The 14,118-nt window shown below is 46.7% G+C and overlaps 1 protein-coding gene across 1 annotated transcript in view; it reads right to left on the minus strand.

The window, feature by feature from the left end:
• Nucleotides 1-2,437: 2,437 nt before the first annotated feature.
• Nucleotides 2,438-14,118, minus strand: part of ANAPC1 (anaphase promoting complex subunit 1) — a 34,479-nt gene continuing 22,798 nt past the window's right edge. Inside the window, 24 exon segments of the mRNA XM_030490507.1 lie at nt 2,438-2,755; nt 3,671-3,805; nt 4,266-4,464; nt 4,786-4,881; nt 5,431-5,517; nt 5,894-5,934; nt 5,967-6,064; nt 8,192-8,259; nt 8,698-8,775; nt 9,599-9,716; nt 10,221-10,307; nt 10,733-10,926; nt 11,222-11,275; nt 11,365-11,455; nt 11,688-11,764; nt 12,486-12,497; nt 12,499-12,561; nt 13,141-13,219; nt 13,374-13,456; nt 13,593-13,670; nt 13,672-13,731; nt 13,902-13,943; nt 13,946-13,987; nt 13,989-13,999. Of these exon segments, the coding sequence (XP_030346367.1) occupies nt 2,640-2,755; nt 3,671-3,805; nt 4,266-4,464; nt 4,786-4,881; nt 5,431-5,517; nt 5,894-5,934; nt 5,967-6,064; nt 8,192-8,259; nt 8,698-8,775; nt 9,599-9,716; nt 10,221-10,307; nt 10,733-10,926; nt 11,222-11,275; nt 11,365-11,455; nt 11,688-11,764; nt 12,486-12,497; nt 12,499-12,561; nt 13,141-13,219; nt 13,374-13,456; nt 13,593-13,670; nt 13,672-13,731; nt 13,902-13,943; nt 13,946-13,987; nt 13,989-13,999 (2,009 nt within the window). The 3' untranslated portion in view covers nt 2,438-2,639.

Below are 14,118 nucleotides of genomic sequence, written 5' to 3' on the forward strand. Positions count from 1 at the left end.
CAGCTCGAGAGGCTCACACGGCCCCACGTCTCGTCCTCCTACCCCGAGGCTGGGGCAATGGCAGCAGGATGCTGCCGGCTGGGAGAGCAGCGCCCTGGGCATCTGTGAGCATCCCAACCCCGCTGCGTGGTAGAGGGGTTCCTCCAGCCCGGGGAAGCTGCACATTGCAGCCCGTGCAGGAGCTGGCTTCAACCCTGCCTCACTTCGTGTTGGTTGTGGTCAAATGCATCTTCACCTTTCAGCTCGCAGAGGCACCAGGCAGCACAAGGTCATGCTAGCAGGAGCATGTGCTGGACTGATGTCCAGAACAGCTCTGAATGGGGACAAGCCCCCTTTACCCAGCAGTTTGCATGACTCCAGTGCAGGTTTCTCAGCTTTTCATTCAAAATCCATCATTTGCATTTTTCTGCTCTTCCCCTACAGCACAAAAAGCAAAAATAAACTTGTGCAATTCCCTTCGGGGTGTGTGGTAGGGGCTGTAGGAGGCTGAAAACCCTTCTTCTCCTCGGAGAGTCAGGGGTGGGAGCTGAGGAAAGCGGTTTCATTTGCTTTGGGAACTGAGTGCTTTGGGAACTGAGTGCTTATGCTTCATGTTTCCCCAATTCGGGAGGAAGGAAACAACATCCCCAGGCTGCACGAGGGAGGAGGTGCGGGGAGCCTGAGCCCATCAGGAACTGCTGTCCCAGGGGAGAGGTGGCCTCACAGCTCCCCGTGGCAGAAGTGGGGGCTCCATACTCAGTAATGGCTTTATTTTACTCCCATAACAAAGAAGGAACCGTTTGGAGTAGGTGTTTTTATGGTTTCTTTTAATTTAAAAGACCAAAGCCCATGTCTCCAGGCTCCAAGTGACAGAGGCACTGCGGGAGCTCCTCTCTTCCCGATCTCTCACATGCAAACCCTTTCCCCCTGGACTGAGCCATCTCCCGTGCACTCTGCACAGGAACTTCCCTCAGGACACATCCATTTCCTCTTGCACTCGCTGCTCCTCCCAGGAGTACGCTGTGTGTCGTTTCTTACCACCCTTGTCCTGACCTGGAGCCAGCAGCAGGACGTGGGAGACTCATCCTCAGGTCACTTCTGCTTTCTTTGTAATCACTCCTGGTTATCTTCTTCCCTCCGTTTGTCCCCTCCCTAAAACCCTTTGGCTCCCCTGCTTGAGGGTTTGGGAATACAAAGGGGATGAAGATCAGCTCCAATCCCACAGCATGAGATCAAACTGGAGCCTTCAGAATCAGCAGAGTCCAAGAGCTTGGCTCTGGCTGCTCTTCCGGTAGTGATCACTCAGCCCCTGGCTGTTTTTATTGGAGGGACTCCCCCTCGTTAATGACAAATTAAGTGCCTGGCCTGCTCAGAACAAACCTGGAAGCAGCCCTGCTCCAAGCTCAGTGCTCTGGGGAACACAGAAGGCAGCAGCGAGCGGAGATGAAGGAAACCCAAACGAGTGCCCAGTTATTGAAGTGGTGTGTCAGTAGTTTCAGCTCTTGCCCAGACATAACGTAACGTGCTGGAGGCAGGTGCCTGCTCAGCAGCCACTGACTAATTGCAGAACAAAGAGGAGGAAAGAAACAAAGAGGTAAACAGTGCAGGAGTGAGGGTGTAGTGATGAGTAGAGCAGAGCAGTTCGTGCTTACACGCAATAGTCTTGAGACCCAAAAATAAAAGTAAATCCCATAAATGAGACTCAAAGATCATGCCAGATCTTGAAGAGCACACTTGGCACGATGTGAGCAGCAGGGCAGGTGGCTCCCCTTCCTTTCCAGCAGGAGACCCCAGAGGAAAAGCAAGTTTGGCACTTAAACATAGAATGGTTTGTGTTGGAAGGGACCTTAAAGCTCATCCAGCTCCAACCCCTGCCACGGGCAGGGACACCTTCCACTAGAGCAGGTTGCTCCAAGCCCCTGTGTCCAACCTGGCCTTGAACACTGCCAGGGATGGGGCAGCCACAGCTTCTCTGGGAAAAGTCTGTGCCAGCGCCTCAGCACCCTCACAGGGAAGAGCTTCTGCCTCAGAGCTCATCTCAATCTCCCCTCTGGCAGGTTAAAGCCATTCCCCTTGGCCTGTCCCTACAGGCCCTTGTCCAAAGCCCCTCTCCAGGTTTCCTGGAGCCCCTTTAGGCACTGGAGCTGCTCTAAGGTCTCCCCTTCAGGAGCCTTCTCTTCTCCAGGCTGCCCCAGCCCAGCTCTCTCAGCCTGGCTCCAGAGCAGAGCTGCTCCAGCCCTCGCAGCAGCTCCGGGGCCTCCTCTGGCCTCGCTCCAGCAGCTCCATGTCCCTCCTGTGCAAGAGCCTCCTGAGCTGCCTCTCTCCTGCAATCTACAGCACCTCGTGGAGGCAGACTAAGACAAATGCCAAGCAAAGTAGTTATTCAACAAGGAGACTGTTCAGTCCCAGCCAAGGGCTGTTCAGACCCCACCACAAAAGACACATTTATAAACACTCCTTAGTTACAAAAGTAGATTTATTATTAGTTCACTTTTACAATTTAAGTCATTGTAACAATTTATAAATATCTCCTGGTCACAGTCACCACATGCAGGGACACGTTTGAAGTTGATGTTGTTTGAGAAGCTACAAAATCAAGTACATGTTACCTGCATGGTATTGAAAAGCACTGACCAACACAGAGCTCTGACCTCCTGTAACTACAGCACCATGGCCTGGGGGTTTCTGAGGAGTAGAGGAGCCAGCCTCAGCAGCGCACGGACCGGCATGTTCAACTGCTTGAACTTCAGAAGCAGCTCAGAGAAGTTTGTGCTTCCTGAAGAGAAGAAAGAAAGAAGGGAAATGAGCATGTGTAGGTGGAATGCCCAATAAAAGGAGTGTCATAGAGGGAGAGCAAACAGCATTCAGGTGTCTCTGGAGAGGTGCTCACTGCTGTTCACTTTGTTGCAACGCTGGTTAAAAAGTAAGTTTTTATAGTAGAATGTTAAGAAATCCCAAATTCCATTAATGTGTAGAGAATCCCAGAATGTAACAGGCAGAGAGGACACAGAAAAGCAGGATTTCCATGAAGGTCTTTTGACTTGAACTGACACCCAAGCACCCAACTGGAGAACATCCAAGATGAGACATCCTGTACCCTCAGGGTGTCCCTGCCTGCACAGGGCTCCAGGCTGGGGGCTGTGGCCTGCAGGAAGCCTTCAGCCCCAGACTCCTCTCACCACTAAGGTGGGAACATTCCTCTCACTCCCCTAAGCAGGCCTCAGAGCTCCCCAAATCAAAGTGCAGCTGCATCTCTTTCACAAGCTGACAAGCCTTAGGCAAGCAGAGGACTCGTGTATCCCCAGCTTGGGCTGATGGACAGGGAGAGAAAAAGCTGCCAAGTGAAAAGGTCCAGGATTTCCCTGGTTCCCAAATCAGGATGGAAACCTAGAAGAGTCAGTGATCACTCTGAATAGGTGCTTATAGGAAAGATTTAAGGACATTCAGGATATGGCCAGCCCAACAAAAAGAACACTTTCCCCTGCCACAGCTCCTTTTACCTGGTCCTGCTCTCTGCAAGAACATCCTAACCTGGAGGTCAGGGAAAAAGTTGAGGCTTTTTGTGTCTAGGCTAATTCTGGCTTCTTTAGTCCTGCATAAAGTTTGTACCTTTTCTGTCCAGACTCAAGACAATTAAAGACTAACCATCAAGGGACCAGCTTTCAGAGGAACCCCGTCACCCCAGCCTTACCTTCCAAGCCCCCAGCAGCCAGCTGGCCTGGCGTGGGCACAGAGTGGTAGATGAGGAAGCAAGCCAGCATGCTGAGCTGAGATTCCTCCGTGGGCTGCCCGCTGAGGTAGGAGTGCAGAGACACATCCCCTCCAGCTGTAACACACAACATGTCCTGGTGAAATTGAGGGAGCAGAAAGGCAAGACAACAGTATCTCCACAGAAAAAGCCCACTGGAAAGAGTCTCCATCTCCCCACAGAAGGTGGGCTAAGGGTTTGTTTGCAAACCTTCCTCCTTCTGCCATGGCCACCCTGCTCTCTGCTGTGGTCACCCCTTGCTTTTGCTCCCAGGAAATTCTCCCAGTGTGATACTAGGAAAGTATTTTCTCTGGGAAGCAAAAGCTTCCATGTCAACTAAACCTCCCACCAATACAGACGATGTTTCACGCCAAATGCACTGAAGTGAAACCAAGTTGGTTTATGCTGACACACAAGTGCCTTCCCTTCAGTTATCAGTTTTCAGTACTTTTGAGGCAAAAGTCAACCCTGATCAGCAAGAAGATAAGAGCACTAAATGGCAACCATGGCTGCAGGATTAAAGCTTTCCTCTCTATACCTTGAAGCCACTGATCCAATGTATTATCTATGGTGCACTTCATCACGGGCAGAAATTCAGAGTTCATGAAGAGTCCTCGGTTGGGATTTCTGCTCATCCTCTCCTGGTGACTTCTGGAGCTGAAGAACTCCAACACCAGCTTTATCTGCCACAGCTCAAACGTCTCAGACATTTCTTTTCGTTCTAATCTCCTCACAGCCTAGCAGAGGGGAAACACAAAGTGACTGTGAGAGTGTGACGTGGAGGAGGGAAGCAATATTGCTCAGTGCTGTCATAGACACGAAGTAAATGAATCCTCAAACCCCACCTTGCCAAGGGCCACCCTCCTGAGAAGCTGCCAGCTAATGCCTCTTGTGCAATTTCAGTTCTCATTACCTTAGACTATGTTCCAGCTTTTAAAAATCTCTGCTATCAGCTCACTAATGTCTCCCCTTCTTCCTTTCTGTCCTCTATAAAAGCACATGCAACAAACAACACTCTTTGCCTAAGTGTAGCTTTAAGAAAGCAAGAGTTACTCCACCTGATCTATGGCTATGTACGTGGGCAGCATCTCTGGATTTTCTTGGGTAACACACTCGTACAGAATTGAAGAGAAAAGATCCAGGATTTCCTGTTTCTGATAAAAGACACATGTTTAACACAGAGCACATGCTAGCGACACTTGACTTCAGGTTCTTGCTTTGCTCACATTTCCTTCCATTAAAGTTAACCCATGCACTGACACTGCACCAATGAGTGGTAGCTGGCAGTGTTACACAGCTCACTTGCATGCTTGGGATCATTAAAACTAGGCTTAAAGTGGTTGTATTTCACTCTCTCAAGTTGTTTAGTGCAAAGAAATACAGTGCAAAACACCCTAATCCTTCCACAGTGACTGCACCTAAATGCTTCAAGACACTGAACAGGGCTTTCAGTATTTGTTAAACACATTCTGCATGAATACAACTGGTGGATACAACTAGCAGCAACTGTGATATAAAAAATGCCAGCAAGAAGTATTGTTTTACACACTGTTTTACCCCTTTGTGTTACAAAACATCCCTTAGAATATTCCCATCCCCACAACCTGACGGACTGAATTCTGTTCCTCAGTTTAACAGAGGTTTTCCCCACCTTTTATTCCTGCAAGCAAGAAACCCTGCGAGTCCACATGGAGGCACCATACCTGGCCCATGTTCACAGTTGGTTTGCAGAAGTAATCGGCGAATGAAAACAGAGCAGGATCAGAGGTGAAAGCTGAAATTGCTTCTGGCTGAAGAACAGATTAACACAGGCATAAAATGAACGTTCTGGGTTTACCGCACAAATGTAGTAGCAATTTCTACCCAGTCCTTCCTTCCCCAGTACACGAGTGACAAGACTGGAACCTACATAAAGCACACTGTGGGCAAACCGTGTCCAATGGTTCTGTCTGCCCACAGCAAACATCCATTCTCAGCTCAAGCTCATCGCATGCTCTGCGAAAGCCACCACGCTTCCTTTCCCTCAAGCAAAGCAAGTAACTTCTTACTCATGACCATGTGGCAGAGCCAAGGGCTGGAAATACAGAACACAGCAGGACCTGCTGTGCTTGCCTCAGCCTTTCCAGAGGCAGCATTCCTGGCAGGAAAGCAGTTTGGGAGCAATACCTTGAACGCCCGAGCTTCCGAGTTGCGGTGAGTGACAGTCTCTCCCCCGCGCAACTTTGTTCTTCTTTTCTGTGTGCTAAGAGGCTGCGCCAGCCCATCGGGTCCTCCTTGTAGGAGAGCTGCCCTGCTCTCAGCTTCACGTACAGGACACCACCCTTGGAAAGAATTGATCTGCAATAGCAACAGTGCTTGCTTTAAATCACTACCCATACACAGTGAAGGAAATGTGACCTCCAACAGTTCAGGTGCAATAATATCACAGAATCCCAGAGTGGTTTGTGTTGGAAGGGACCTTAAAGCTCATCTAGTTCCAGCCCCCTGCCACGGGCAGGGACACCTTCCACTAGAGCAGGTTGCTCCAAGCCCCTGTGTCCAACCTGGCCTTGAACACTGCCAGGGATGGGGCAGCCACAGCTTCTCTGGGAAAAGTCTGTGCCAGCGCCTCAGCACCCTCACAGGGAAGAGCTTCTGCCTCAGAGCTCATCTCAGTCTCCCTCTGGCAGGTTAAAGCCATTCCCCTTGGCCTGTCCCTCCAGGCCCTTGTCCAAAGCCCTCTCCAGGTTTCCTGGAGCCCCTTTAGGCACTGGAGCTGCTCTAAGGTCTCCCCTTCAGGAGCCTTCTCTTCTCCAGGCTGCCCCAGCCCAGCTCTCTCAGCCTGGCTCCAGAGCAGAGCTGCTCCAGCCCTCGCAGCAGCTCCGGGACCTCCTCTGGGCTCACTCCAGCAGCTTCACGTCCCTCTTGTGCTGGGAAACTCTCAAGAGCACAATATTCCCACATGGGCTTTATCCTAATTATTTAAACCCTGCCTCAGTCATGTACACACAGAAAACTTGGTCTCTGCAGGGCAAGCTGCCATCAAACAGTGATGGGATGACAGGCAACGGTGATGAAGGAGGGAATGAGCCCTATTAATACAAGGAATATAACTTCCTGAAGCCATTGCAGGTTCTTGGTAGACTCTCTTAGGATGAGTTCCCAGCACCAAGGAAAACCATGCCAGTTGGTATCCACAGGTGCTGTGATGGTCCTTTCTTCATTAAAAACCAAACCAATAACCCACAAAACCAGAAAGCCAACAAGCCCTGCTATTCCTGGCCAAGCCTGTGAACAAAAGTGTGCAGCAGCTCAAAGTTACACTCTTGCCAGCAGCTGCATGTTTACCTCATTTGGAGTATCAGTTGCACCATGAACTTTAGTCACTGGGCATCCTTAAAATAACTAACTTGTCTGTATTGAAACTGCTTAACGTAATATAGAGCAATTCATAGGTACTAAGATAGGAAAATTATTTCTCACACATGTGTTTATCTCCAAAACACTGCCAGGCAGGTCCCTACTGCTCTAAAGGGCTGAGGACAACATCTCATATGAGAGCTGACAGATTCAAAGCAGCTGGAGACCCAGAGAATAGGTAAGTCCCAAAAGCAGCAAGTTCTTCAGTCACCTCTGCTGGTTTCTGCTGCGGCAGCACAGGAAGGCTCTTCTGGACAAACAAGCACTCAAGTGTGGTAACGTGAAGCCATGAGAACGAGGCTGGCTTCTGCCAGCTCTGGTGCAGCAGATGAATCCATATGTGCCTCCTGATCTGAGGAACTTGCACTCCACATCAGTCCTGCTTCTTATCTTTAAAGGCAGGACCCAGCGATGCTGCATTGTGGTGCCTAATTCAATCTCAATAGTGGCGTTTGAATGAACTACAAAACCCATGTTATTGATGAAAGATGCAGCTGGCTTCTCAGCACTACTCACAGCAACAAGTTATGCTGTAGGCTGTTAGGGGCAAAGATGAGAATGATGTTACCCACAGATAGTGTATTCCGGTAAGACTTCTGTTTTTCAGTTGCCACACATTTAAACAGAGAGGTTAAAGGCAGCAGCAGCACTTTGTATACTTCACGTGAGAAAAGCAGCACTTCACAAAGCATTAACAGTTACTGAACTGTAACAGCAGTCTGGGAAACATGACATCACATCAACTCAAAACCAAACTAAAAGCATGAGTTGAAGAGGGTTTTTGGTCCTGCTCAATCCCAATAGCTGCGGTTTCTACTATCAGGTTTTCCCCTGCTCTGTTTTTGCATGAGTTATTCACATCAATAGGTGAAACCAACTACGCAGTTTCTTTCTTCACCCTAAAGTGCTGTTAAATGCACAACAGTGAAGCCATCAAAACCAGACTTCTTTCTGAACTGTAGGTGTCACGAGTACAGGAGGCTTTAGAAAAGAATTAGAAACTACTACTACAAGGTCATTAGTCAGTTAAGCATTGTAGTATAATGTATTATAAAGAATACTTACTTCAGATGATTTGTTCCCTTGCTTAGATCTATTAGTAATTCCCAGTACCGTGGTCCCTTCACCCTGATCTGTCAATGGAAGCATTGCTGTTACTAGATATAACCAGAATGATGAATTTAAAGAGTTTTCTACACAAGCCTACAGTCCTTCTTCAGCCCTTACAGGAGCACATGCCCTTTTGCAGTGCTGCCCACCCAGAAAGCTCAGAAGGAAGAGCACCTTGTTTTGCTGTCCTACAGTGAAGCTTGCTGGCACAGGGAATTCCCTGCTACAACAGGTCTTGAAAGCATTATGATAAAGACCAAAGAGGAGCATGTGGCATGATTTAACACGTGCTCTACAGTCACAGGATTGTCTTTGGAGCCATTACTATGGGACAGCGTTGTCCAGAGTCTGGCTAAGGTTGGACAGGGAATCAGAGAAAGGTCACTCAATCTCTGTTCTTCCATTGTTTGTGACACAACATGGGTGATTAAGTTCTTCATTAAAAGGGAGACTTCCTTTACCTGCTTCAGTAAGTGAAGCTCTGGAAGGAGCGTGGGTGCCATCAGTTCCTCGGTGGCTTCTGCATACCACTGCGTGCCCTTCAAAACACCACCAGTGTTCACACATTAGTAAAGCTCACTTTTGTGTGAAAAGAAAGAAAACTTTCATCTCATTTTTAACAACTTCATTGGCAGATTCAGTCAGTTTCTGTTCCTGAGTTCTGAGTAAACACATGACTTAGCATTACCTTTATGTCAGGAAACATAAGCCTAAACTAAAGGTATTTCCCATCAATGTATCAACACAACATTGTGCAAGTCAGGCACACTTCAACTGAAATCTGAAGGTTTGAGTAATAAACTATGTCCTGAACATGCAGAACTCTTTGCCAGAACCACAAGGGATCCATGCTGCACCTCTTCTCCCAGAATCCCTTTCTTTGGTCCCTTTATGAGCATCATCTGTCTCACATGAGCCTCCACAAAAGAAATCCCACAGAAAGGAGTCCTTCCCAAAAGAGACATCATGCAAGCACCAAGGATAAACGCCAAGTTGCCCATTTCAGCAGAATTAGGAGATGACTTTTCAAACCAGAGATGGTTCCAACCACCTCTGTGCCTTTGAAAGCCCTTCCTCCTCAGAAAGAGGATACTGGGTCACTCACTGCACAACTGTTTGAAGACTTTGTGGTGCCTTCTCCTTGTCCTGTATTCTGCTCTCAAGGCGACATCAAAGCACATACAAGGTGTGAGTGGGCTGAGCACAACCCTTCTATGCACAGAGTTTGGCTCCTCTCCACCACAACTTGAAAACAAACCCAAGACTGCTGGCCACAACAATGAGAAGAGCATGCCTTTGGTAGAGAGCCTTCAGTTGTCTCCCACACCTTCTCAAAGGCCCTCACTCCTCCAGATACTTTACCTTATATGTCACCTCTATCAGTGCATAACAAGGAGTGTTTGAATCCACATCAACGGGCGTTAAGAGCCTCGGTTCTGCTGCCAGCACGTAGAGGTGACGCAGAGCCTGAAGGTGGTACCTGTGTGTGGGAACAAGGAATTCAGCTCTGTGCAGAACAGGCAGGGAATAATCCCCAAACACCAACTACACACAGCTCACTAACCAAACCCAGCTGTTGATGAAACTAAAGGGAAGTCTGGAGTAATGCAGCAGGTTTTGTACTTTTCTAATGTGTTAGCTAACAGAACAGGGCTTAATGAATTGTAACTAAAGCTGACTGAGTCACAAATGGACAGATCTTGCATGAAAAATCTTTTCAGCTGAGCAAACTGGAACAGCCAAGTCACAGGAGCACAGCTTAGACCCTCAGGAAACCTGCTTGCAGCTCCCCACTGCTCAAAGATCACTACCATCACCTGGTATCTTCACTTATTTCTTCTGGTTTCCAGTTCTTTTTTTGTTTAAACCTCCAAATATTCATTTCCAGAGCACGTAGGTACAAATTCTAGATCACCTGCCTCTAGATAACAGCTTTTGTAAGATGATTGAGCTGCAGGAAACATGAACCCTTGCAAACCCTTACCGATTGTCCGTGCTGTGAACCGGGAAGTGCGGGTACAGAGCACAGAGGAGAGCAGCAATGGAGGAGTTGGAAGTGCTCAGTGAGTATCTGTAGAAGAACATTTACCTATTAGTTTCTGTGCTAACAAACACTGGCCAGAGGCGTTCAAAGTATTTTGGTGTCCCAGGGAAGGACAGTAGTGAAGGGCATAGAGGCAAAGCATTTACAAATGTGTTCCTACAGCAGTCAAAATAACCATGTAGTGGTAGGAAATAAACACAAGCCACAAGCCAGAAACATTCCCATGGCATTTAAGTGATGCAGTATCTAGAAGACAACAGGACTTTCATTTGCAACAGAAGATGGTTGGACTTGATGATCTTAAAGGTCTTTTCCAACCTAGTTGATTCTGTGATTCTATGTCTTTATGCATCCAGACAGTATTGGAAGAAAATCAAGTGAAGTGCCCACTGCTAAAGCTTTTGCAGGAGAGGTGAAAGATAAAACCCTTGTCTTTGGAAATGGGAAGTTACCTTCCTCCTCCCAGGAAGAGCAGCCCCAAAGCCATGTGGTGAGCCAGGTGGAACCCATAGTTCATCTCTCCACCCGTCTTCTTGTGCATGAACCGGCAAAGCTGAAGGACTTTCAGGTTTCCAGAGCCAGCCATCACCATCGCAAGAGCCAGCAGCAGGACACTCAAGCATGTTTCTAGGTTGTAGTGACCTGTCTTCAAGCAGAATAGGGAGAGCATTATTACACTTCTGCGGTCAAACACACGCTTCTGGTTGGCTTAATACACTGGTTTCTACCCCAGAGTTCAAAACCCACATTCTGCAGAGAGAGGGAGAGCAGAGAGCAGCAAAGCCCTTAAAAATGATTCACAGCCCTGCCACATTCTGTAGTAATATTGAGAAGTAAAAGGGATGGGTTTGTTACCATTAAGGTTTTGGTGAGGGTTATCAAAGTGCATTACACAGCAAAACCTCCCCCTTTTCACTGAGAGAAAGCTAGAAAGAACTTACTATTGAGGCTGTTGGTGCTGACAAACACTTGAGGAAATCTGTTGCATATTTGTACTGGAAAGAAGAGAAATGCATATTAAATATAGACCTAAAAGATGAGTTATAGCTCGATGGAAAGTGAAGGGAAAAATAAACCCTCTTACCAAGCACTTAAATGCTGCCAAGTTTTCTGACCCAGCAAATCGAAATCCCAGTGACAAACACGCTCCAGCAATGATGTAGACATGGGCTTGCCTAGGAGACAACACAAACAGGAAATGACTCAATGCTTCTCTCGTCCTCATCTGAATACACATCCCAAACTCCTTCAGAAGTAGTAAAAGAGGAAAAAAATTGAAGAGACAGACTTATCATGTAGAGGAAACAGAGTAAAATCCCCTAACTAACAAGGGAGAGGGGTTTTCCTGCTGGTATCTCTATAGAGTTCAGCTGCACTTTGCAGAACAACTTTTTCCATGTTACTTACGCCAGGGTTTCTAAACTCAGGTCTTCAGAGGAAGGCAGCTCTGTTGCCTGAAGGGATATACTGTTCTCTCTTATGATCTATGAAAAGAGATAGAAAAATTAATCTAGAGAAAATGATTAACTAACTGAAACTGGGCATCAAGGGTTCATAAGTGATACAAAGCAGGTCTGTTTCACAGGCATATAAATATGTTTGGGTTTTCTTCCCCCCACATGCTATTGCTCCATTGTGCTTCTGATCCAGTGCTCTGGATTTAGTCCCTTAAAGATTTGTAAAACAATGGCAAGATTTGTGTCAGCAGCACAATGCTAAGTATGTACTCAAAAAGAGAGAAAACAGACCATGAATGAGACCTCCAAGACGCCACACAGACCATGAGCATCCTGTTATTTCTGATAGATATTGATCTAATTTGGTCTTTAAAATTCCATATAACATATTTCAGAGTATCAGTGCTGAAAAGCTATTCCTAATGCTCAACTGAAACCTTGAAGCAATGTTGCACCTCTCTCTTGCTTGGTCAATGTGGAGATAAGTCTAAACCCTTTCTCTCCCTGGAATCACTTTGTGTCTTCAACGGTTGCATCCCTCCTCCATCCTCTCCTTTTTAGGATGATGGGATGGGAGCCCCAGTGCTCCCATAATGACATAGGAATCCAATGTAACACCCATCTCTGCCATGTGAACAGGATTAATGTACATTTTCCTGTGCAGCTCATGTGACCATGGAAGCGTTCACATGCAGAACCACCCAGTGAGATGTAAAATTGGAATGAAACATGAAATGTAAATACCTACTTGAGGCACGTTTGCTATTAACCCACTTGGAGTTGGGCAAGATGTCATCCCACAGGATCAGGCACCGAGCCAAGGTCTAAAAGAAAGCCAAAGACAATAAGGAAGGAAAAAAAGCTACACAAACATCAGTGGTATTTTTTAATGCACTGATTGCATCCACAAACAGACAATCCAGGTACCCACTAGCAGCTTGTCACTGTTTCTCAGCCTTCCTATCAGAAATGACAAAGCAGCTTTTCAGAGATGCAAATTCTGCTTGCAGGAAAAAGAACCACAGAACAAATCCTGTATCATAAAGTCTCTATCTTTAGGTGGTAAACTGAGATGAAAATTCACTACTTAGATGCTGAGGCCTAACTTACATTTTATCTGTGAAATTAATTACTAAATAATGGGAAAAGCAATAAAAACTTATTAAACATTTAACATTCCACATAAAATGTATCATTCAAATAATTCCTCAATATATTCTGTCTCTAGTGCTGCATGACAAGCAGCTTACTACAAGCTGACAGTGAAGGTATGAGTTTGGCTGGCAAGCAACAGGGGTACCAGCTATCAAAGGATTCTGGGATGTGGCTGGATTAAAACCCCAAGTAATAGAGTTTTTGTATCATTATGTAGACTGAGAAATGAAACAGAAGAAAAATCTTACCCTCAGTAAAAGGAACTCTGGTTTTACAAAGTCCAGTAAATACAATGGTGTCTGTGCTTGAAGCCAGTCAGCAATGGATCTGCAGAGCACAGTAAGGAATTTGGGTTTTCCACATCATACTTCAGCAACGCACAAAAACTGAGCACGTCTCACAAAGCAGAGCCAACATGACAGCAGGTTACACTGCTGTCACAGCTTACTGCCACGTGTCTGAGCAATTCCAAGGTTCATACCTGTTGTTAGTCTTTAGGTAGATCATAGCAAGGGCAAGTGTGGCACCAGGACAAGTAACATCCACATTTATGGTGTCTCCCTCCTGTGAAAACACAACACATGCTTTCAGAGCATCACTGCACTTGATGTGGATACACAGTCAGTTTGTGCAGAATCACACCTCTCAGACTTCTAACTACTGCTGTCTTCAGCTTACATGTGCAAAAATCAACACATACCTTGATTTGATAACTGGGAGACTTGTGCTTCTCCCTGTGCATTCCTGCCTGGAATCTCCTGTGACCCCCAACCATGTACTTGGTAAAGCTGCCTCCGGGAACGGTTGAGGTCTGACATGCCTATCAGATTGCTTCCATGCTAAGGGATGAAGAGGAGGAGAAGAATTAATATGGAAGTGCCTTCCTATATGAGTGAAAAAATTGCTTTGGGCCCAAAGCAGTTGGAAGTCAAGGATGAATCGGCTCTTATCCCCCCCACCTCAATATGTAATGATTCTTCTATTAACTGCAGTTGCAATTGAGAGACACTTACCCCAGGCAAACCATGCCTAAGGCTAGCCCAGATTGCGAGGGGAATAGGACTCTCTGTCTGTGCAGTACTCCATTTCTGGTCCCAGGGGGACGTCCTGGGAGAACACAAACCACTGAAATCCATCTTCTAAAGTTCCAGCTAAGTAATAGTTAGATGTAACCATATAGTAACAATATAGAGGAATTAAGCTCTATATTCCTAATGAAATGAGCA

Source organism: Strigops habroptila, chromosome 6 (assembly GCF_004027225.2).
Source record: "Strigops habroptila isolate Jane chromosome 6, bStrHab1.2.pri, whole genome shotgun sequence".
Classification (NCBI taxonomy): Eukaryota; Metazoa; Chordata; class Aves; order Psittaciformes; family Psittacidae; genus Strigops; species Strigops habroptila.